The sequence below is a fragment of the Liolophura sinensis genome, chromosome 10 (assembly GCF_032854445.1).
Source record: "Liolophura sinensis isolate JHLJ2023 chromosome 10, CUHK_Ljap_v2, whole genome shotgun sequence".
NCBI classification, from domain to species: domain Eukaryota; kingdom Metazoa; phylum Mollusca; class Polyplacophora; order Chitonida; family Chitonidae; genus Liolophura; species Liolophura sinensis.
The window spans coordinates 30,332,890-30,357,640 of NC_088304.1; the positions used below are offsets into that span (position 1 = coordinate 30,332,890).

Below are 24,751 nucleotides of genomic sequence, written 5' to 3' on the forward strand. Positions count from 1 at the left end.
TTCATATTTATTTTTCTCGGCTTCGGACCTCTCAGCAACAGACGTCGTAGACATCATTCTTTACAATATCTAGGTTACCCGTCATAACATGTTGACATGAATTGAAAGGCTTATTTGTCAATAGAGGTAGTAAGTAAGACATTTCGCTTATGCAAGCAAAGAATGTAACTCAGAGTCACCCACAGCCCCTTCCTCATGGGATGAACAGTCCTCTTTCTTTATGAAAACGTTAAAAAAACTGGTTCTCTTTGATGCTTCTTTGTACAAATATTTATAGAGCAAAATTTGGCGCTGTCGAAATTTTATTCACCGTCTTCTTAAGACACACATCGCATACAGAACATATGGGCCTTAGTAGCAACTGGTAAAGTAAATACTTTCCAACGCTTAGGCTAATTCGGGGTGATAAAAATATATCCTTTATAAATAGGGTGTTTTTTTTTCAAAAAAGAAATTTAACTCAGAAAAGTGGATGAATCCAGTGTGCAAGTAGTAGGTAAGATTTCTTGACAAGGCGAGAACTTAAACAGGCTACACCTGATTTCGGAGCACTTTCAAGTATTCACGTCAGTTTAAGGTCTGACAGCAACCTCAAGGATTCATGGATTGTTACTTACCTTTATTTGTGATGGTTCAGGTACTGACCAGAACTGATGGCCGCCACGTGGACCTATCTCATTGTAGATTGCAGACGGTACCAAGCAACATTTCGGCAGTATCAGAGAGTTTAGACCTAAGTTGGAATCTCCTGAGAACCATAACCAATGATGCCTTCATCAACCTGAGCTCTCTGACGGCCTTGGATCTGTCTGGTAACCGACTACAAAACCTACAACCATGGGCTTTCAGAGGATTGTCAAAGCTCTTGTCCCTCAATCTGAACCAAAACAATCTTCAGCTAACCTACGAAGCCTATCCTCCTAATGTCTTTCGACCACTTCAGCGGTTAGAGACGCTAAAGATAATCTACAATGCTAACACGGGCAGAAAAGATCTACCAAAGGGATATCCAGATCAACTGTTCAGTAGCCTTGGATCTGTGACATTGCTTGCCATTGATGGTATTGATGGGTTACCTTTTGGACAAGGGATTTTGACCATGTCCCAGCTTTCGTCATTACAGGTGAACTTAAGGGAGCAAGATACACCGAATGAAACGTTTGCTGTTTTCGGAAACTTATCAGTTATGTCATTACAAGTTGAGTGTGCAAAGCTTGAAATAGGCAGTTTGAAACATTTCCCTCACATGAAAATTTTAAGGATCAAAACTGATGGATTAAATCATGCATTATCTGCACTTGCCGACGTTCGCTACAGGAGCTTTACATTTCTTTCCTTGTCTTACTGTAATGTCGATATAAACAGCGGTCTGAATCCAGATAATTTAATCATCACACGAAATAAGTTTGCTCACTTGGCAACCTTATGTGTTCAAGACCTAGATCTTAGTAACAATTTTATTATCCGCTTGGATATAAATGCCATGTTTGAAATTAAGTACCCAGAATGTTACGAAAGGATGAACCTTGGAGAAAATTATTTAGTTGTAGCGACTCAAGGATTCTTATATTTAGGTTTCCTGAGATTAACAAACCTCAATTATCTAAACATCAGCCCTGGGAAAAGGTATTTTGTGCCAATCAGTAAGCCATTGTCCCTTGCAAAAAAACATTCCCTGCTCAGCTCCGCTGATACATTGCATCTAACAATTCCCTTCCCACCTTCACTCCAAACTTTGAATGTTAGCTATGTTGGTAGTGGTGATCACTTTAGAATTGATGTTACATTTAAAAACGCAGACAAACTTCGAAATGTCGACTTGGCATTCACCCAATCCGTGGGGTGCTTTATGTTGATCTCAGGGATGCAGAATGTTGAGGTGTTAAATATTTCTGGTATAGACTGCTCTCTGCTAAAGCCAACATTTTTTGACTCTTTTTCGGGCTTACGTGTCCTTGTTGCACAAAGCTGTAGGCTGAGGGAAGGCTTTGAGCGTGATGCACATGGCGTTGCTTTCCGCTCTATTAAAAACCTAAAATCACTTGACCTATCGAGCAACGATTTAACAACGCTGCACAAAGATTTGTTTAAGCCACTTCTCAGCCTCGAAGTCTTGATCCTCAGAAACAACAAGTTAACCGTAATCCCCTTAGCTCTCTTCACATTAAGTCTCTTCGATATTTGGATTTAACAGTCAATTGTTCTTTCATCATTTTCCGAAGAGGAAAGCAGTGGGTCACTTCTACAACTTCTTTGGAAGGACAAAAGTCGGTGATCTTGTCTCTTAGTAATAACTCCTTTCTCTGTATTTGTAACACGCTGCCGTTTGTCCACTGGGTTCTAGCAAATTCTAACAATATCCTCGATCATGAAAAGCCTGTCGTGCAGAATGGAAAATGGAACAATGACAAATATAATGAACTTAAAGTCAATAATAAAGGATATAGATGTCTGCTGCGTCAGCAAGATTTGGTTGACATTTTCTGTTGTTGGATCCTGTTTGTTAACTCTCTGTGTAATCTTGGCAATATTGGGCTACCGTTACAGATGGAACATAAATACTGGATGAGGACGAAATGTCGTAGAGGTCCTGTATATGACGAATTGGCCATGAACATTATCAGTTTGACGCATTTGTTGGCCTACAATTCGCAGAATTACCAGTGGGCCTGTCGTGATCTACGAAAACGTTTTGGAAACTGAGAACAATTACAAACTTTGCCTCCATGATCGTGATTTCCCTGTAGGTGTCAGTATACAACAGAATATTGTAGACGCCCGTGAACAACAGCCGGAAAGTCATCCTGGTGATCACCAGAGCCTTTCTGAGAAGCGACTGGTGTGAGTTTTGAAATTCAAATGGCGGGCATGCGCATGATGAGAGACGGTCGTGAGGACGCCATTATTGTGATCATGATGGAAGAAACCCCGGTGACGGAAATGCCAAAGTCGTTACTGAATCTGTGGAAACACATTACTTTTCTCATGTGGGAAAATGAGCAAACGGAAGAAGAGATTTTCTGGGATCGACTCCTAGAAGTAATGGCACGCCCTTAAACATAAACAGCGATTATCCTTTTGTCAGTTTTGTTCGTATATCATGTTGTTCTGAGTTACAGTGGATAACGTGCGCTGAGCGTAGATTGCTTTAAGATGTGATGATATAAGCTGCTTTCAAAGGTCTTGTACATGTACACATCTTGTACATGTCGAGCTATGTTCAATACAGCAGAGAAACGCCAAGATAACAGGCCAGTATTTTGTCCTGTCTTATTTATTTATCAACTCGATCTGACCGTATTTTGTCGATCTATAAAAAATACGCTGTATATGTTCCCATGCCAACTGACACACTATCAAGCGGTCGAATTTCCACCAGCTATGTTGTGTCCACAATCCAAGTGTCACACAATCCAGTGGTCTTATTTCGGTAGTCGTTTGTAATTGTATGCCAATTATCACAAGAACACGTGATTACATTTCACCCGTTTTGAGTATGTCACTCTGTGACGTGGGCGTATTTCACCAGTAGCATGTACATGTGCCCCAAAGCTAATTACACGTACCGAAATGCTAATGAACACACGGCTACGTTATATGTTTGTGATCCAAAAGTGAGTTGTTATACTGTTAAGAGTTAATCTTTTGAAAGTTATTTTTTGACAGTATGTGCCAGTTATTTGTGTTTAAATGTCAATTTTCACACTGTAACTTATACGTATTTTCCGGTTTAAATTGGCGCAAGTCTCACTCTGATATCGGTGGGGAAGATCCTCTTGATTCACTTTTTATCTGTTATATATTTAGAGAGCATTGCTTTAGTCGAAGAATAAGCAGAATTTAAGTTTTGCATTCAGGTTCTTGAATGACTGTCCGTGTTGCTATTCTAAGTGTCCCAATTGCTATTGTAAGAGTTCATATTACTGTTTAGACTGTCCCTGTTGGTACTGCCAATTGTCCCAGTTGTTGTTAAAAATGTCTCTATTGCTGTTGACACTGTCGATATTGTTGCTAAAACTGTTCCTGTTGCCATTGTATATGTCCATATTGTTTCTAAAAGTGAGGACAGAAGTACAGCTGTAATCATTAGTCCTGCCTGTGCGTTATTGTAATTAGTGTAGGTGATATTAGATTTGTCACCCTAATCAGAGGTAAAGTTGATTCCATGCGTATAGTTGTAATGGTTTGGATCGCAGTAGTCAAAAGTTATTATTCAGTCGCATTAAGTCCTATCTACTTTTGTAATTGTATGTATGCTTGGGTTTTAATGTCGCACCTATTCTACATATTGTAAATGCCACTGTAGTTGTCCACCGCCTTGTAATCCCGGAAAAGTAAATACAGTTACATTTATCATGTTGTAACTTTTGTAATGTTTCCTTCTGTACAATCGTCTTCCTGTGTTTTCCAAATTTACTTCGGAAGATGCTTGTCCCCTTGTCTTTACGAGAGAGTCATGTGTGTGCAAAAACCGAATCGCATGTAATCCGGGTCAAGACGACATCAAACTTAGAGCATTTGTGAGAGGTAGCAGTTATATGTAATCACATCCATGCTATAAAAAGCACAAGTGTGCCGAGGAGAGTTTCAGAAATCTTTAGCTCGGAAGACAGGGAAGTCATTTAAGGGCAAACAAAGGATAGCATCGTGTTAAACTGATTTGAATGTAAATATTGGGCATCTGCGTCTAATTCTTTCAGTCGAGCAGACAAATAAGGTAGTCGTCACGCTTTTGCCTGGTAACATGAGGCTACCTAAATATGACCTAGCTAAAGTAAACTATTAAACATTGCTTACACAGCGCAGAGAGCTAACTTAGCAATGGAAAGGTGTCAAACATGACTTGGATTTGATTTATCTGGTTGGGATTTACGCCAAACGCAAAAATGGTTTACTTATAAAACGATGACTAGCATTATTGTGAGAAGAGGAAACCGGGCAGATCCCAGTAACTCACAGCGCTTGTATTGGTCAGAGAGCTGCTTAGTCATCGTAGTGTGCTGGCACACTAACCACCAGGCCAAACATATCTTTGCTGGAAAGGTAGGATGAAAAGATAATAGAGGACCAACGCGCATTCAATATTTATGACGTCGACCGAGACAAGGCAGTATTAATCTTGAAAACCAATTTATGGAATTAAATTATAAAAATTAAGTATTAACTACACAGTAACAATAGGTAGTTCCAAATACACACCACAGAAAAATATATTCAAATACCCTTTCTACGTAAACTGTGTCGCCTAGAATCAGGCGCTTACAGAGGGTTGTAAAAAACACACGTCTCTTAATCTGAACCATAACAAGATTCAGTTAACCTACAAAGCCTATCCGCCTTATATCTTTCGTCCACTTCAGTGGTTAGAGATGCTCAAGATAATCTACAATGCTAACAATGACAGAAAAACTGTCCAAAGGGAAATACAGATCAACTGTTTAGTAGCCTTGGACCTGTGACGCTGCTTGCCATTGATCGCATTAACTACCCTCTGGGCGAGGATTTTTACACGTCTTATCTGAAATCTTTACAGGTTAACTTGCTGGGAGGTTACAGGAAGAAGCGCTGGCTGTGTTTGCGAACCTATCAATTGAGGGCTCAGACTTGGAACCGCGCAGTTTGAAACATTTCCCTCATTTGAAAAGTTTGAAGATTAAAACTGATGGATTAAACCGTGGCAGCCAAAACAGTCTAAAGTATACCAGTCGTTAAGTAAAATGGACGTTCCGGCTTAATAATCGCAAGACTAATTCCAACTTTTTAAACAAACACTAAGAAAGTATAAAAAGTATGAAATTAAGATAGATTCGTGAAAAGGGAAGCAGTCAGCAGTATCCACTGATATAGGGTGGACATTAGGAATGTTTGAGATAAATGAAATCAGTATCCAAATCGTGTACATTGCTAGTTTTTAAGTTGTCGATAATCAGAATATGTATCTCCACTGCACTTTGATTGCAACTGTTCATTGATCTACGCGGCGATATAATTCAAGATGATGATCTACAGCTTCGGTGGTGTATTGGTTATAGTGTACGTCTCGGTGTTGGGAGACTGGAGATCAAACCCGGGTCGGGTCACACCAAACATTACAAATGGTACTTTCGCTCAGCGCTGAGAGGTTAGAACAAGGAAACAGGACTGGTTGGTCCGGTGTTAGTATAATGTAACTGTGCGGGGTGTTCATGCATGGTGTCTGATATGATATTTGAGTAGAGGCATAATTTTAACGGCATGGGCTCGCCCTACCACATTAAGACACAGTATATGGACACACGTCTAACGACGCCTATTTGGTCATATGACTGAAAAATGGCTAAGGACATCGTAAAATGGTAAATCCTCAAGCATACACGCGTTTACATACAACACGATGACTATACAGCTCATATATTCCCGTGTTAAGCATAATTAGACACAGTTATGAATCGGTGGCAGAGATTACGTGCACTCTGTCCATGCCAAATTTAATGCTAATACTACATATGAACCGAGCCAGAAATGTAAACTCGATGAGAGCTTCTCATGGAGAGGGAACTGCTTGTGGTCTTGTCGTTACTGGCGCTAGCTAGGACACACAGCGTGAGGGTTCAAATGCGGCTTGGCACGACATGCCTGCAATATTGAAGCCAAAATCATTCGCTAAAACCTGGTCTTCAACAGTGAATTTGTAAATTCCTCGGTTCCTTAATGACAATAACAAATCGACGATGTTCGTTGAAGTGCGTCACATGTGGGAAACTGTCAGTAATATGCCAAAGCTCGGTGGTTTTCTCAAGCACTCCGGTTTTGTCTGTTTGTAAAACTGCCTGCCTTCGTATAAGGGAAACATTCTTTCCCGGCTTTCCTATCCTCTAAATGCGTTTCTATTAAAAACTGGACTTGTTTGTAAAGTACTTTGACGCTAGTTTAAATATCTTGCTCTTTTCACAATAATGCATAGTTAAAGCGCTCACAGTGAATAGAAAGGGCACAAAAGAGCTCGAAAACGTCTTGATACGACACATAGTGCTTAAACTGTCATAGACGAGTTTGACGAATGTCACCCTGAAAGAAAGCCACAAACACTAGCAGCCACGGTATGAATCACTCGGTGGTATTTTACGTGTGCTAAAGGAGGTATTCGCGCTTAGGCGGTACTATCCTTGCCATTGTGATTTATATTTCTTCCCCAGTTCAACACCTATATTCAAAATATGAAAATGTTCTTTCATTGGGACAAATTTACAATGACGTCGTTTCCACAAAAAAAAAGTTGTCTGGCCGAGCATGTATGTAGTGAAAGTACTGCCTTTAAGCATTACATTCGTATGTCACCTTCTTCCTACTGTCAGAGGTTACGGTCTCAGCTTTTTATCATTTGTAATTATTATAATTTAAAGGACCCAACATGAAGAGAAAAATCAGGGAAGTGACGACAGTGTGAAATCCGGCATGTTGCCAGCTTACCTCTTTGCCACGGTTCGTGCATATTCTGAAAAGGTTTCACCGTACACACCCAGTAGCATCAACAGATACACCGACAAAAGGAACTGTTGATCTCGTGGGCCATTTCATACTTAGAGCTATGAGCTTTGTGCTGTACCCCAAAAAACATATCTCTTTAGAGGTGTGACCTTTGCATCATAATTTTATGCGCCTCACGTGCAGGCTACATGTACGTGACAAAAGTGATTTTCACATACTTGTAAAGGATTTTGCCTTCCCGCGTCCAGTCCAGAAAAGAAAATAACATTCTCTACAAAATCAACAAAGTACTGAAATAATTAGAATCTATTTTCGCTTTCGTGCTGTCCTTGTTTTGTGTAGATAATCCAGACATACATCATATGTAATCCGGAATACACTATTGCTATGTTTTCGATGTACGCTTTGCAATGCATAAAACTCTAACATTGCAGTCACAGTGCTGTTCGATCCCAACCACATGTCTGGTAATCATATTGCTCTTAAGAACGGCGCATTATCGGAGGACGATGTTCACATCATACGTAGGTCATAGAGTCACGATGGGTGTAACATCTGCGTATGATGGGCGTAGGATCTAAACATCGCCCGCGTAGAGTTTTACGACATACACCGGGATTCACACATAAACTTATCTAATTAATAGCTAATATCGGGTTGTTCAACACTAACCTTGATTGCACCATCAGAATAAACAAATATTCACAAACGGAAAGGTCTAGTGCCCAGCGTGGTTGCTAATTCTCGCATCATCATGATAATATGTAGGCTGAGTTCATCCGCAAAGCAAAACGATAACTTAAATACACATATTTTTCAGTGAAAAATTGATCAGGAAGTGAATCTAATGCTAAATGTTTTGTCTAGTTACAACAAAACTTATACATGGTAATTCATGCACACCAATGAATAATTTATAATACTAGTACAGCTTTTGGCGAGAAGCTATACCATCTTCAGTCGTCCGAGAAATCCGGTTATGATATTACATTTCCACTGACACTACTAAACCTCGCCGAGAAACGGGAAAGCAAATCCGATCAAGATGTGCGTAGGATGGGTGGATAATACGCGTAGAGTATGTCATTATGATGTGACAGTACTGTAACAGTGACGTACCACAAAGGCTAGACTGATTTGCTTTCAGACGAACAAGACAAAGCTCACAGCTATGTGTGATATGTTTTGTGGCACATCGCCATGCACATCGCTATTTCGCTATTGGCACATTACAAAACACATCGCTCATGGCTGTGATGCTTGTGTTCTAACTTGGAAATTTTTTCTTCTTTTCTATTTTTCTTAAATATATTTTTCCGTATTTTTGGCAAATCTCCACAAAAAAGAGTGCACCATGGATTCTTATTATTTTAGTATTTTGTTCATTTTCTTCACATGTATGGACAGATTTAGCTCACGAATGCAAAAGCCTTAGCAAACATGTGACAACATCTTTGCCACGTACATGTGGCCTGAATCATGGAGTATGTATGTTTAATATGATATCGTTACTGAATCAGTGGTAAGAGAATACTTATGAGCAAACTGACGAAAAGATTTTCAGAACAAAAAGGCTTCAGCAGGTTCTGGAACGCCCTCAGACAAGACAGTATTGCTATGTGTAGGCATGCTTTCTTCTGGAACATTTTCTTTTGTTATTAAACTTATAACCTGGGAAACGCGTTCTCTACTTCATTCGTTCCCCCAATCCTTCGCTACTGTCAGTAATGCCAAATGCATACCGGTATGTCAGTAAGGCATCTTGAAGACTTCCAACATAATTCTACCGTGTATGACAGTTCACTTACTGCGCCTATTTTGTGTTGGGTCTTGTTTCTCTCAATTTGCTCTCTGTTGTATTTGGTGTTTACCCTTAACTAAAACACATCACCAACAGTTTAGTAGGTGGTTACATGACACAGTAATGAATTGGGGTCTGTTGCCTGCGGAAGCATTTTTATGTTTGTAAGAGCAATTTGGTTATACACCGCTCCGTGGCCTGAAATACACCCTGCAGCTCAGTGAAGTGCCATGTCCAATACACCAGCCAAACGCCATGTTTAGGCACAATTAACAGGCCAGTATTTCGCCCGTGTCATTTATTTGTCGCTCGACCCGGCCGTATTTTGTCGTTTTAAATTTTCTTATGACAGCTGACACACTATCAAGCGGTTGAATTTCACCGATTATGTGTGTCCACGTATCAAGTGTCATACAATCCAGTGGTCGAATTTCGGCAGTTGTGTGTGATTGTATGCCATTTGTCACAAGAACACGTGATCATATCCATGAACATGTGTCCCGGAGCTAATTACAATGTTAATTACCACACAGCTACATTATATGTTTGTGAGTCCAAAAGTGAGTTGTTATGCTGTTAAAAGTTTATGTTTTAAAAGTTATTTGTGACAGTATGTGTCAGTTATTTGTATCCATATTGTTGTTAAAACTGTTCCTATGGTTATTGTAGCTGTATATTGTAAGTGCCACCTTAGTTATCCACCGCCTTGTAATCTCGGAAAAGTGAATACAGTTACATTTATCATCTTGTAAGTTTTGTGATGTTTTCTTCTGTACATTCATCTTACTGTGTTTTCCAGATTTAGATCGAAAGATGCTAGTCCCCTTGTTTTCACGAGAGAGTGATGCGTCTGCAAAAACCAAATCGCGTGTAATCTGGATCAAGACGATATAAACTTTAGGCGTTGCAGTTCGATGTAATTACATCAATACTTTAAAAAGCACAAGCCTGCCGAGGAAAGTTTCAATAACCTTTAGCTCTTAAGATAGTTAAGTCATTCCAGGGCATACAGAGAATAGCATTGCCTTAATCTCATGTTAATGTAAGTATTGGGCGTATGTGTCTAATACATTCAGTCAAGCAGACAAATAAGGTAGTTTGTTTAACGGGCGTCGTCACGCTAGGGAATTACCCATTTGTTGGTGCTTAAGGCTGCATAAATATGACCTAAATATCCAAACATATCTTTGTTGGGCAAGTTGGAAATAGAGGAGCAACGTTCATTTAATATTTTTGACCCCGACGGAGACAAGGAAGTATTCGTCTTCACAAACCAACTTATGGAATTAAAAGTGGAGAAAACATAAATATTACAGACAGTTGAGAGGAAAATGTGCGAAAAGTTAGTCGTAAATGTGGTCGTCAATATTTTGCCGATTTTTCGTTAAAGTGAATAAGATCATACTAAATTACCACACAACACTGAACTAAAGTCGATGTGTGATGATAACACAGTATTCTTAGTAATTCTAGACATGTGACGACTAATAAATTGCAATCACATCACTGCCTTTTTTTCCACCTAATTCACCTTATAAGCCATCTTGCAAGGGGGTGTGTAGTTTGCTACTATATTGCATTTTCATTAACAGTGAGAACAAAGCCCAACCTGAGTTAAATTGACGTGAGAACGTATTTCACCAGTTACGTGTGACCATATCACATCTATCACACTGTCGCCGGTGCTCTGGGTTTTTTTCTTGGCTGTAGGTTTATCACACTGTCGCTGCTGCTCTGGTTTTTCTTTCTAGGGTGTACATCTTAATTATATAAATGAACGTTAAGAAACGCTGAGACAGACACTTACAAATTGTCATACGAATGTTAAATTCACTTTGTTATGCCTGTTATGAGGATGTGCGATTTATCAAGGGTATTGTAAGTTTAGTTATGTAAAAGGAGGTCGTGAATAAACGGAAACGACTCGTCCCGTGGCCACATCGTGAAAGGTTATAAAGTATCTTCTTGTTTTCTGTAGTCCAGGTAATAAGGTATATGAAGTGAAATTCCTTGGAACATTCCGCACCATTGCTCCCCTTTCTTTGACAGATTGACAAAGGCTCTTAGAGAAATTCTAAATTAAAGGAGGGCCCTGAAGATCAGGCACGATTTGCTCTATGATCACATTGTGAAAATGTTGGAGAGTGTCTTTTTACTTCCCAGTCTTCACGTACTAAGGAATGGGGAGGGAATTCCCCTAAAACTTTTCACTGGGGAAGGCTGTTCTATTGGATAGTTGCTCAGGATGCGACCTGTACATAGCAAGAAGCCTTCCTTGTTCACTGGCACAAAGGACAAAACGTAAACCCACGAAAATCGATAAACATGTCACAGAGTTCGCCTAGAATACTACACGTGAGAATCATTTAATGGTTTAGTAGTGACTGATATCATTTGATTTGATTGTATGTTAAATGTGATAACACAGCATTTTGAGTAATTCTGGACCAGTGACGTCTAATAAATTGCAATTCATATCACTGCATTTAACCTAATTCTGCTTAAGCCATCGAGCCAGGGGGGAGGGGGAGTAATTTGCTAATATTTATACATTTACAGTTACAATAAAACCCTAACTAAGGTAAACTGCCAGGGCGCCGTTTTTCACCAGACACGTGTGACCATTTGCCACCTATGACATTGTCGTCACTATTTTGGTTTTTCTCTCCATGCTGTATACTGTGGGAAGGTCTTGCAGCAACCTGCGGATGGTCGTCAGCTTCCTTCTGGCTCTTCCGGGTTTCCTTCCACCATAATGATGGCCGCCGTCGTATAAGTGCTATATTCTTGAGCACGGCGTAAAACACCGATCAAATAAAAAAATAAATAAACATATTCGAATTGGCCGACTTGAGGTTTATCTGTAGGTTTGTGTTTGGCATCTCTACGGTGATTATTCACGTTATATAACGACGGTATATCTCCTTCACCGGCTGAGCCAGGTCTTAATGGCATCATTACATTGCATACAGTGCGACCTCTTTTGAGCACCACATGGAATACCCCAGATATGACTTGGATTTGCTCACAGTGTTCACTTGTAGCGCGCGCTCCGGTTTTTGACCTATTCTTTTACGTTGAGTGCTGAACCAAAAATTTTAAGGGACCGAGTTCGAGTACCTAGCTTTCAAGGTATACAGTTTTTAACAATAAGCTACAGCAATGGGGTTGTAACATTCGGATATCAGACCATGTAGGCGTATTGATAAGACAGGGTCCCCAGAGTAGCATTCCATTTTGCCTATTGTAAACCTTTAGTGTTAAAGATTTGCAGTATGGTTTCCAGCATTCGTCTTGAAAGTTTGGATGGTTAGCAGGCTATACACTTAAAACGCCTTGAGCTTGCGTACTTCAGCTTGGTCTCCCAGAAGATATGTAATACCATACTGTTGTTGAAAGAAGAGAGTTTACCAATTTCTCGAAATCACTGCTAATTGTTATTTCAAAAAACATGGACGTCTACACAAGTCACTATATGCAAGAAGGATGGTAAAAGTATATCAGATAACTCAGTCATGCAATCATGCACCGAATTTCCTCCCTTGAGGTCTCTCTCCCGCTTGAAAGGTGAGTTTTAAGGAGTAAACTGTTTTTAGGTGGGATCTCAGTAAGTGACAAATGGCAAGTTTCACAAGCTGGTTGAAGATCTAGCGTTAAGACTGATTTTTATTTTGTAACCCTACATGTATTTGGAAGTCCAGAATAAACGTTACGCATTTTTTAAAGCCATTCAGAGATAATTTTAAGATCCTGCCCCTAATTAAATACAACAGACTGTTTCGGCGAACTCTTCAGCTGAACACATCAAATTTTGCGACACTCAGGGCCAATTTCATGGGTTTTTGTTTCTACGTTCTGTTGCCTTAAAAATATTTCTCACTCTTTTGGCTACGCCCATATTCAACATACTTTAATAGGCTACGTCGAACCTCTCGTAGTTTCACGCATCAAAAACAAATCTCACGTCGCAGTCTCTGTCGTGTACATGAAACAAGGGAGGTAATTCAGAGCAGGCCCGTTCAGAATAGCCAAAAACAAATCTCCAATTAGAATTCCCAATATCCATTTTTATCACAGACTGTGTTACACAAATACTTTGAGTTTGACTCACACACCTTGTAGTTTCTATTTTTACGGTCCTGATCTAATGGTAAGCCATACCTCTACAACATACACTATTACATGTACCTCCAAACGCTAAAGAGCTGAGGTAAAACGAGCTGTCGTCAGATCAATCTCAGATCTGCGGAACACGACACTGGCCCTGCTTTCTCAACATGACTGAGAAAAGTTCTGGAAAAGAAAGTCTTATATGATCATCACCCATCAACTAACACAAGTGTAACTGGAGATAAGTGATTATAGACTTATTAGTCCATGGCGGTGCAAAGCATATGCATTATGGAATAAAAACTGGGTGAACTACTAAATGATGGAAAGTACAGAGTGCCCTTTCTGAAATTCTGCGTTATAAATGTTTACCACGATTCATATGTTCGGTGGAATGACACCCTTTTCTGTACTAGTATATTTAAAGATGCACTGCATAGAGAGTAAGACTAGAGCAACGACGACAGTGTGATAGCTGGCAAACTTTCACACGTAACCAGTGAAATACAGCCTCTTGTCGATTTACCTCAGCAAGGGTTTTATTCTAACTGTTCATGTAAATGCATAAATGGTACATCTAGCACCATGAACTACGCATTGCAGTGATGTTATTGCAATTTATTAGACGTTACTGGACTAAATTTACTCAAAATGCTGTCTTGTCATCACATTTAACGTACAATGACATTAAAACAATTCAAAGAGACCAGGCCTCGAGGATGCCGAGTCCCGGTTCATGCAGGAATACAATATAATTAAGAGCCTCTTGTCAATGTACCTCACTTATGGTTTTATTCTAAACTGTTCGTGTAAATGCATAAAGAGTGCATAAATCATGCCGTCGCCAATGCACATGTGTAGTGAACGTTGACACCTACAATGTTGTGGGTCTAATAAACAGCTTAGTAGTTCCGTAAATAAGAAGACAACACCGTTAACGGTTGAAAAATAGAAAATTGCAGGAATGGTGTTGACACAAAATTATTAACACGCTTTGCTCCGATATCAGACGAACTAGTAGCGTATGTAGTTAGGCGAGCACAAGTTTAAGCTTTCAAACATAAGTATGTAGGAGTGTGTGCGTCGAACGGACATTCGTATACCAGTCGTCAACCAAGAATGGACGTTCCAAGGCACACTAGGATTGAATGCTCTGGGCGAGTGAATGAAAATCAGTATTTTAAATATTGTATCATGCTTTAGTTAATTTCTTGTAGACAGTCGCCTATATTCAGTAAACTAAGTCAACCTAGCTACACCAGGGTTTGCACAGGTATATGAAAACGAAATTCAAGGAGATTTTTGTCATTTTCAAGGTTAGTTTAAACATACCATGGTGCAAGTACCGACTGCGAGTACCGACAAAAAGAGGAAGTTGGAGGATTTGTCGGACTGGTTTGATAAATGTAATGGGTCGTACAGTTGGCCGGCTTTTATTGTTCTTTCAACTAAGAATGAACAGAAGCCGGCCTCCAAAATCCATCCCTTTCTTTTGCAAAGGGCTCTCCAGGGTGTAGCTGGAACTGTAAAAAATGTGAAAAAGCCAAGGTCCGGAGACATTCTCATTGAATGTCTCCGCCAACAACAATCAATCAATTTATTATCTTTGAAAAAAAATTCGGACATACCTGTGTATACATCCCCTCACAATTCCCTAAATAGCTGTCGGGGAATAATTCGTGACCGGGATCAAGATATTTTGGAACTTTCGGAAGAGGAAATCAGGGTGTTACCAGAGTAAAGCGCTTCACAATGAAGAAATCCGGTAATATCCTGAAACTAAATACATACCTGTTGACCTTTAATCGTACTTTTGTTCCATCATACATCTACATTGGCCCGTATAGGTTCAATGTGGATCTATACATCCCTAACCCGACACGTTGTTTCACCTGCCAGAACTTTGCTCATGGCAAGGGCCATTGTAAAAATAAACTGGTTTGTTTTCGATGTGACAGTGAAGGTCACGAGGGTTTCGACTGCAGCAACACAGTTAAGTGTTGCAATTGCGGTGGAGTTCACATGGCCTCCTCTAGGGACTGTCCACTTTTTCTTACGGAAAAACAAATAATCACTATAAAAACTAAAAACAATATATCGTATCAGGAGGCCCGCAAACTAGTCTCGCCTCCTAATACTTCACTGCAGACTTCATTTGCCAATATGACCAAGCGGGTAGCATCTGTTACTACTCAAACATAATGACTTGGCCCATTGCAAACCAGAAACCTTGTCCTATTTCTGTTGAACCTACTGTTCGACCTGCTTTTAATATATCCCCAACCCAGACTACCTCAATACAACAGATAAAACCAGCGAATAATACTGACCAACCCGATAACCCTTAACCTAATCAAACTAAAAACAAAAATATGTCCGGAGATAAACCTTCAAATAATAACAATAAACTTAATAAACCTAGTGACCCAACACAACGTCCCTCTACGGCCACTAGGGACCCAATCTAAACTTTTAATAGATTTGGATCGTTGGAGGACGTTGGTCCTTCAACATCAGATGCGGATGTGATGGATACATCACCCGCACCGGGGAGATCTTCCAGCCGATCTCCACGGAAGGGTCGTCCGCCGTCCAAACATAAAAAAAAATCCCCCATAAGCCCCCTCCATAATGTCTTTAGACAAAATTATTCACTGGAATTGTCGAGGTCTTAAGGTAAATTTTATTGAAATAACACAGCTTGTTCAGTCAGTAAATCCTATTACCGTTAGTCTTCAGGAAACTCACCTGAAGACATCTGACAAAGATAAGACAACTCTTAAAAATTACTCATTATACAGTACTTACTCAAATGGAGAAGAGCGGGCTGCAGGCGGCTCTTCTATCTTTGTCAATAACAATATTATTCACAGACCTGTTGCTCGGGATACAGAGCTTGAGGCTGTGGCAGTTCGTGCTTCATGGTCTGAAACAATCACATTATGTTTAGTGTATATTCCCTCGAACATTTCTTTGTCAGTTTTGTAATTACATAATTTAAAAGAACAGTTGCCAAAACCTTTAGTACTAATGAGAGATTTTAATTCCCATAACCCCCTTTGGGGCAGTAATACCATAAATAATAAGGGTAAGATAGTCGAAGACTTCTTATCGAAGGAGGAACTGTGTTATTTCAATGATGGTTCTAATACCTATTTACATCCGGTTAATGGCGCTTATTCTGCTATCGACCTCATTATCACAGACCCATCACTTCTCCCTGATTTTTCTTGGAAGGTACATTACGATCTGTGTGAAAGTGATCACTTTCCTATAATCCTAGAGCATATCACTTCTAGTTCTTTAGAATGTGTAGCTAGGTGGAAATTCGATAAAGCAGACTGGATCGCATTTGAGATGTTTCGTGAGGCTGGTATCACTTCAGAAGCTCTCAATGCAGTAGATGATCCTATATTAAAATTTAATGAGCTTGCTTTAGTAGCGGCTGATAGAACTATCCCTAAGACCTTGACAAATCCCGAATCCAAAAGTAAACCCTGGTACGACAATGACTGTCGTAAAGCCATAAAGGACCGGAAAAAGGCTGATCGCAGATTTAATCATTGTCCTACTCATAATAATTAAAACCAGGTTCATAATTTTAGAGCTAAAGCTCGTCGATTAATCAAGTCCAAGAGACGATCTTGTTGGAGGAACTTTGTTTCGGGCATTACGTCAAAAACACCCATGCGTAAGGTCTGGAACGTTGTTCAGAAACTTAAAGGCAAATATAATAAAGCAAAAGTCCAGCATTTGAAAGATGGAGATAATATATTAACCTCTCCATCTGATATAGCCAATAAATTAGCTGAGACAATTTCCAAGAAATCTTCTTCCGAGAATTATACTTCAGAATTCCAACATATTATAAACCAGAAGGAGAAAATCAAATTGCCCTTTTCTTCTAAGAATTTAGAAGATTATAATCGTCCTTTTAATATAGAGGAACATAAAACTGCCCACGATACTGCTTGTGGTCCTGACAACGTAATTTATAAGTTTCTGTATCTCAGGGCAGTGACTGTCCACCACCCTGTTTATTATCAAAATAAATAGTCTGGCTAAACTCTTACATCTGGTACAGAGGGTTATTTGTATGTTGGTGATTTCCTTATATGTTACCTGGCCAAAAATTTGAATAACATCGAGCAGCAACTGCAGCTTTGTCTCAATAAGATCGAGAAATGGGCAGTTGCCAACGGGTTTAGATTTTCTACATCTAAAACCGTCGGTATGCACTTTTGTCATCAACCGAAACTTCGTTTAGATCCAGATCTTAAATTTTGTTGGGAACCAGTTCAAATAGTTGGGGAAAATAAATTTTTAGGGGTTATATTTGATCGCAAATTATCGTTTATTTCTCATATTAAAATGCTTAAAGCTAAATGTCTCGATATTATCAAGGTCGTGTCTAGCACCGATTGGGGGGCTGAGTGATCTGTTTTATTAAATCTATATCGTCATGTGGTAAGGTCTAAATTGGACTATGGGTCCATCATTTACGGTTCCGCAAGGAAATCATATCTTGAAATGTTGGATTTGGTCCATCAACAAAGTTTGAGGCTCAGCCTTTGTGCTTTTAGAACTTCACCAGTGAAAAGTTTATACGTGGAGGCAATTAAGCCTACTTTATATAACCGACGTATAAAACTGAGCCTTCAATATGCTACAAAGCTTAAAGCTCATCCAACAAACCCTGCCATCAGTCCATCATATGTAGATAAATTTAACAAAATGTTCCAACAAGATCCGTCCATTTGGTCGTCGTATACAGGACCATATTGTGCAAGCTAACATCAAATTAGAGGATATAGCTCGGGTGTCTTTTTCGGAGTCTACTCCCTGGCTTCTTCCACAACCTGAACTAATACTTAATCCACGTAATCATAAAAAATCAGATACAAATCCTCTCGTAATTGAGCAAAGTTTTGCTGAAATTAAGGCTAATTATCCGGATTACAAAATTATATACACTGATGAGTCAAATGATGGCGACAGAGTTGCGGCTGCGGCTGTCTTAGAACAGCGAGTCCCTTCTCTACGTCTTCCATCTTCTGCTTCATTCTTCTCAGGCAAAGCCAGAGCTATACTCTTGGCCTTATCATATGTTTTTTCCGGGCGTGCCAAGAGGGCAGTGATGTGTAGTGACTCATTCTCCTTCCCTTTAGCAATACAGCAAAATAACTTTTTAAATCGGTTAATTCTTGAAATTTTAGCCTTACATAGAAAAACTAATTAAAAGAGGTGAAGATATTATATTCTGTTGGATACCGAGCCATACTGGTATCCATGGAAACACAGTCATAGACAGGAAAGCTAAAGTCGCCCTTACTAAATCAACATCTAAAATTAAGATCCCTTATTCTGACATCAGGTCTAATATTCTTAAATATGTTCCTCGCCTTTGGTAGATTGAATGGGGTTTACAGGTGCGTAATATACTGCACACTATTCACCCTATAATTCTTATACACATGGTATCTCGCAGAGACCAAGTAGTTTTAACAAGGAGTCGTATCGGCCATTCTCGTTTGACACACAAGTTTATTCTTGATGGGGGACACTTTCCCACAGTGTGTTGGATGTGATGCTCAATACGCCATCAAACATATCCTTGTTGGCAGTGTAGACTTTGCTCATGTTCGCGATAAGTTCTACACAGTCAACACTATATTCGATATTTTCGACAGCATTGCTGGCGATGCTGTTATTAATTATATAAAGGCCATATATCATAAAATATAGTTCTTAATAAATATATACAAATAAATCATATATTCATACGTTTGTCTACATAGTTATAATTATATTGTGGTTTTCGAATATTATCTGAGGTTTGGTTCTTTTAGAAAGTAGTTTTAAACATGTTCGTCTGTTTTGGCTTTATGTTAAGTGTTCTTCATTGTATCGGAAACCATTCACTGTCTCCTGTTTTAAACCTATCCTTGCCACGATATGGCTGAAAAATTGCCGATATGGCGTATATCCATAATCATTCATTCATTCATTCACGAATGTACGATCCTCCGTAACATGTTTGGCTGTCACATGAGCATTAGTATTAATATGGTCAACCTTTTTCTTCATTGTATCGGAAACCATTCACTGTCTCCTGTTTTAAACCTATCCTTGCCACGATATGGCTGAAAAATTGCCGATATGGCGTATATCCATAATCATTTATTCATTCATTCACGAATGTACGATCCTCCATAACGTGTTTGGCTATCACATGAGCATTAGTATTAATATGGTCAACCTTTTTCTTAACTAGTTCAAGTCAAATGTCAAGGACTAAACGTTCTACTGTCTTCCTTTTATAAGGCTTATCTTCCTTCATATTTATTTTTCTCGGCTTCGGACCTCTCAGCAACAGACGTCGTAGACATCATTCTTTACAATATCTAGGTTACCCGTCATAACATGTTGACATGAATTGAAAGGCTTATTTGTTAATAGAGGTATTAAGTAAGACATTTCGCGTATGCAAGCATAGAATGTAACTCTGAGTCACCCACAGCCCCTTCCTCATTGGATGAACAGTCCTCTTTCTTTATGAAAACGTTAAAAAAACTGGTTCTCTTTGATGTTCCTTTGTACAAATATTTATAGAGCTAAATTTGGCGCTGTCGAAATTTTATTCACCGTCTTCTTAAGACACACATCGCATACTGAACATATGCGCCTTAGTAGAAACTGGTAAAGTAAATACTTTTCAACGCTTAGGCTAATTCGGGGTGATAAAAATATATCCTTTATAAATAGGGTATTTTTTTTTCAAAAAAGAAATTTAACTCAGAAAATCCAGTGGATGAATCCAGTGTGCAAGTAGTAGGTAAGATTTCTTGACAAGGCGAGAACTTAAACAGGCTACACCTGATTTCGGAGCACTTTCAAGTATTCACGTCAGTTTAAGGTCTGACAGCAACCTCAAGGATTCATGGATTGTTACTTACCTTTATTTGTGATGGTTCAGGTACTGACCAGAACTGATGGCCGCCACGTGGACCTATCTCATTGTAAATTGCAGACGGTACCAAGCAACATTTCGGCAGTATCAGAGAGTTTAGACCTAAGTTGGAATCTCTTGAGAACCATAACCAATGATGCCTTCATCAACCTGAGCTCTCTGACGGCCTTGGATCTGTCTGGTAACCGACTACAAAACCTACAACCATGGGCTTTCAGAGGATTGTCAAAGCTCTTGTCCCTCAATCTGAACCAAAACAATCTTCAGCTAACCTACGAAGCCTATCCTCCTAATGTCTTTCGACCACTTCAGCGGTTAGAGACGCTAAAGATAATCTACAATGCTAACACGGGCAGAAAAGATCTACCAAAGGGATATCCAGATCAACTGTTCAGTAGCCTTGGATCTGTGACATTGCTTGCCATTGATGGTATTGATGGGTTACCTTTTGGACAAGGGATTTTGACCATGTCCCAGCTTTCGTCATTACAGGTGAACTTAAGGGAGCAAGATACACCGAATGAAACGTTTGCTGTTTTCGGAAACTTATCAGTTATGTCCTTACAAGTTGAGTGTGCAAAGCTTGAAATAGGCAGTTTGAAACATTTCCCTCACATGAAAATTTTAAGGATCAAAACTGATGGATTAAATCATGCATTATCTGCACTTGCCGACGTTCGCTACAGGAACTTTACATTTCTTTCCTTGTCTTACTGTAATGTCGATATAAACAGCGGTCTGAATCCAGATAATTTAATCATCACACGAAATAAGTTTGCTCACTTGGCAACCTTATGTGTTCAAGACCTAGATCTTAGTAACAATTTTATTATCCGCTTGGATATAAATGCCATGTTTGAAATTAAGTACCCAGAATGTTACGAAAGGATGAACCTTGGAGAAAATTATTTAGTTATAGCGACTCAAGAACTCTTATATTTAGGTTTCCTGAGATTAACAAACCTCAATTATCTAAACATCAGCCCTGGGAAAAGGTATTTTGTGCCAATCAGTAAGCCATTGTCCCCTGCAAAAAAACATGCCCTGCTCAGCTCCGCAGATACATTGCATCTAACAATTCCCTTCCCACCTTCACTCCAAACTTGGAATGCTAGCTATGTTGGTAGTGGTGATCACTTTAGAATTAATGTTACATTTAAAAACGCAGACAAACTTCGAAATGTCGATTTCGCATTCACCCAACCCGTGGGGTGCTTTATGTTGATCTCAGGGATGCAGAATGTTGAGGTGTTAAATATTTCTGGTATAGACTGCTCTCTGCTAAAGCCAACATTTTTTGACTCTTTTTTGGGCTTACGTGTCCTTGTTGCACAAAGCTGTAGGCTGAGGGAAGGCTTTGAGCGTGATGCATATGGCGTTGCCTTCCGCTCTATTAAAAACCTAAAATCACTTGACCTATCGAGCAACGATTTAACAACGCTGCACAAAGATTTGTTTAAGCCACTTCTCAGCCTCGAAGTCTTGATCCTCAGAAACAACAAGTTAACCGTAATCCCCTTAGCTCTCTTCAACATTAAGTCTCTGCGATATTTGGATTTAACAGTCAATGTTCTTTCATCATTTTCCGAAGAGGAAAGGCAGTGGGTCACTTCTACAACTTCTTTGGAAGGACAAAAGTCGGTGATCTTGTCTCTTAGTAATAACTCCTTCCTCTGTATTTGTAACACGCTGCTGTTTGTCCACTGGGTTCTAGCAAATTCTAACAATATCCTCGATCATGAAAGCCTGTCGTGCAGAATGGAAAATGGAACAATGACAAATATAATGAACTTAAAGTCAAAAGTAAAGGATATGGATGTCAGCTGCGTCAGCAAGTTTTGGTTGACATTTTCTGTTGTTGGATCCTGTTTGTTAACTCTCTGTGTAATCTTGGCAATATTGGGCTACCGTTACAGATGGAACATAAAATACTGGATGAGGACAAAATGTCGTAGAGGCCCTGTATATGACGAATTGGCCATGGAACATTATCAGTTTGACGCATTTGTGGCCTACAATTCGCAGAATTACCAGTGGGCCTGTCGTGATCTACGAAACGTTTTGGAAACTGAGAACAATTACAAACTTTGCCTCCATGATCGTGATTTCCCTGTAGGTGTCAGCATACAACAGAATATTGTAGACGCCGTGAACAACAGCCGGAAAGTCATCCTGGTGATCACCAGAGCCTTTCTGAGAAGCGACTGGTGTGAGTTTGAAATTCAAATGGCGGGCATGCGCATGATGAGAGACGGTCGTGAGGACGCCATTATTGTGATCATGATGGAAGAGACCCCGGTGACGGAAATGCCAAAGTCGTTACTGAATCTGTGGAAACACATTACTTTTCTCATGTGGGAAAATGAGCAAACGGAAGAAGAGATTTTCTGGGATCGACTCCTAGAAGTAATGGCACGCCCTTAAACATAAACAGCGATTATCCTTTTGTCAGTTTTGTTCGTATATCATGTTGTTCTGAGTTACAGTGGATAACGTGCGCTGAGCGTAGATTGCTTTAAGATGTGATGATATAAACTGCTTTCAAAGGTCTTGTACATGTACAGATCTTGTACATGTGGAGCTATGTTCAATACAGCAGAGAAACGCCAAGATAACAGGCCAGTATTTTGTCTGTCTTATTTATTTATCACTCGATCTGACCGTATTTTGTCGATCTATAAAAAATACGCTGTATATGTTCCCATGCCAACTGACACACTATCAAGCGGTCGAATTTCACCAGCTATGTGTGTCCACAATCCAAGTGTCACACAATCCAGTGGTCTTATTTCGGTAGTCGTTTGTAATTGTATGCCAATTATCACAAGAACACGTGATTACATTTCACCCGTTTGAGTATGTCACTCTGTGACGTGGGCGTATTTCACCAGTAGCATGTACATGTGCCCCAAAGCTAATTACACGTACCGAAATGCTAATGAACACACGGCTACGTTATATGTTTGTGAGTCCAAAAGTGAGTTGTTATTCTGTTAAGAGTTAATCTTTTGAAAGTTATTTTTGACAGTATGTGTCAGTTATTTGTGTTTAAATGTCAATTTTCACACTGTAACTTATACGTATTTTCCGGTTTAAAATTGCGCGTCTCACTCTGATATCGGTGGGGAAGATCGTCTTGATTCACTTTTCATCTGTTATATATTTAGAGAGCATTGCTTAGTCGAAGAATAAGCAGAGTTTAGGTTTGCATTCAGGTTCTTGAATGACTGTCCGTGTTGCTATTCTAAGTGTCCCAATTGCTATTGTAAGAGTTCATATTATTGTTTAGACTGTCCCTGTTGGTACTGCAATTGTCCCAGTTTTTGTTAAAAATGTCTCTATTGCTGTTGTAACTGTCCTCATTGTTGTTAAACTGCCTGTATTGTTGTTAAGCATTGTTGTTAAAACTGTCCCTATTGCTGTTGACACTGTCGATATTGTTGCTAAAACTGTTCCTGTTGCCATTGTATATGTCCATATTGTTTCTAAAAGTGAGGACAGAAGTACAGCTGTAATCATTAGTCTGCCTGTGCGTTATTGTAATTAGTGTAGGTGATATTAGATTTGTCACCCTAATCAGAGGTAAAGTTGATTCCATGCGTATAGTTGTAATGGTTTGGATCGCAGTAGTCAAAAGTTATTATTCAGTCGCATTAAGTCCTATCTACTTTTGTAATTGTATGTATGCTTGGGTTTTAATGTCGCACCTATTCTACATATTGTAAATGCCACTGTAGTTGTCCACCGCCTTGTAATCCCGGAAAAGTAAATACAGTTACATTTATCATGTTGTAACTTTTGTAATGTTTCCTTCTGTACAATCGTCTTCCTGTGTTTTCCAAATTTACTTCGGAAGATGCTTGTCCCCTTGTCTTTACGAGAGAGTCATGTGTGTGCAAAAACCGAATCGCATGTAATCCGGGTCAAGACGACATCAAACTTAGAGCATTTGCGAGAGGTAGCAGTTATATGTAATCACATCCATGATATAAAAAGCACAAGTGTGCCGAGGAGAGTTTCAGAAATCTTTAGCTCGGAAGACAGGGAAGTCATTTAAGGGCAAACAAAGGATAGCATCGTGTTAAACTGATTTGAATGTAAATATTGGGCATCTGCGTCTAATTCTTTCAGTCGAGCAGACAAATAAGGTAGTCGTCACGCTTTTGCCTGGTAACATGAGGCTACCTAAATATGACCTAGCTAAAGTAAACTATTAAACATTGCTTACACAGCGCAGAGAGCTAACTTAGCAATGGAAAGGTGTCAAACATGACTTGGATTTGATTTATCTGGTTGGGATTTACGCCAAACGCAAAAATGGTTTACTTATAAAACGATGACTAGCATTATTGTGAGAAGAGGAAACCGGGCAGATCCCAGTAACTCACAGCGCTTGTATTGGT

General features: G+C 39.4%; 1 protein-coding gene across 1 annotated transcript; it reads left to right on the top strand.

Moving 5' to 3' along the window:
- The first annotated feature begins 2,859 nt into the window (after positions 1 to 2,859).
- On the top strand, positions 2,860 to 22,772 carry LOC135477097 (toll-like receptor 4). The gene is made up of 2 exons (XM_064757251.1): positions 2,860 to 3,039; positions 20,355 to 22,772. The coding sequence occupies exons 1-2, from the start codon at positions 2,860 to 2,862 to the stop codon at positions 22,770 to 22,772; spliced, it is 2,598 nt and encodes an 865-aa protein (XP_064613321.1).
- The last annotated feature ends 1,979 nt before the right edge of the window (positions 22,773 to 24,751 follow it).

Excerpts from the sequence above, each read along its gene's own strand:
- LOC135477097 (XM_064757251.1), top strand. The coding sequence starts at position 2,860 with ATGGCGGGCATGCGCATGATGAGAGACGGTCGTGAGGACGCCATTATT. Across the intron at positions 3,040-20,354 it reads TCTGGGATCGACTCCTAGAA|GTACTGACCAGAACTGATGG; the intron begins GTAATGGCACGC and ends GTGATGGTTCAG.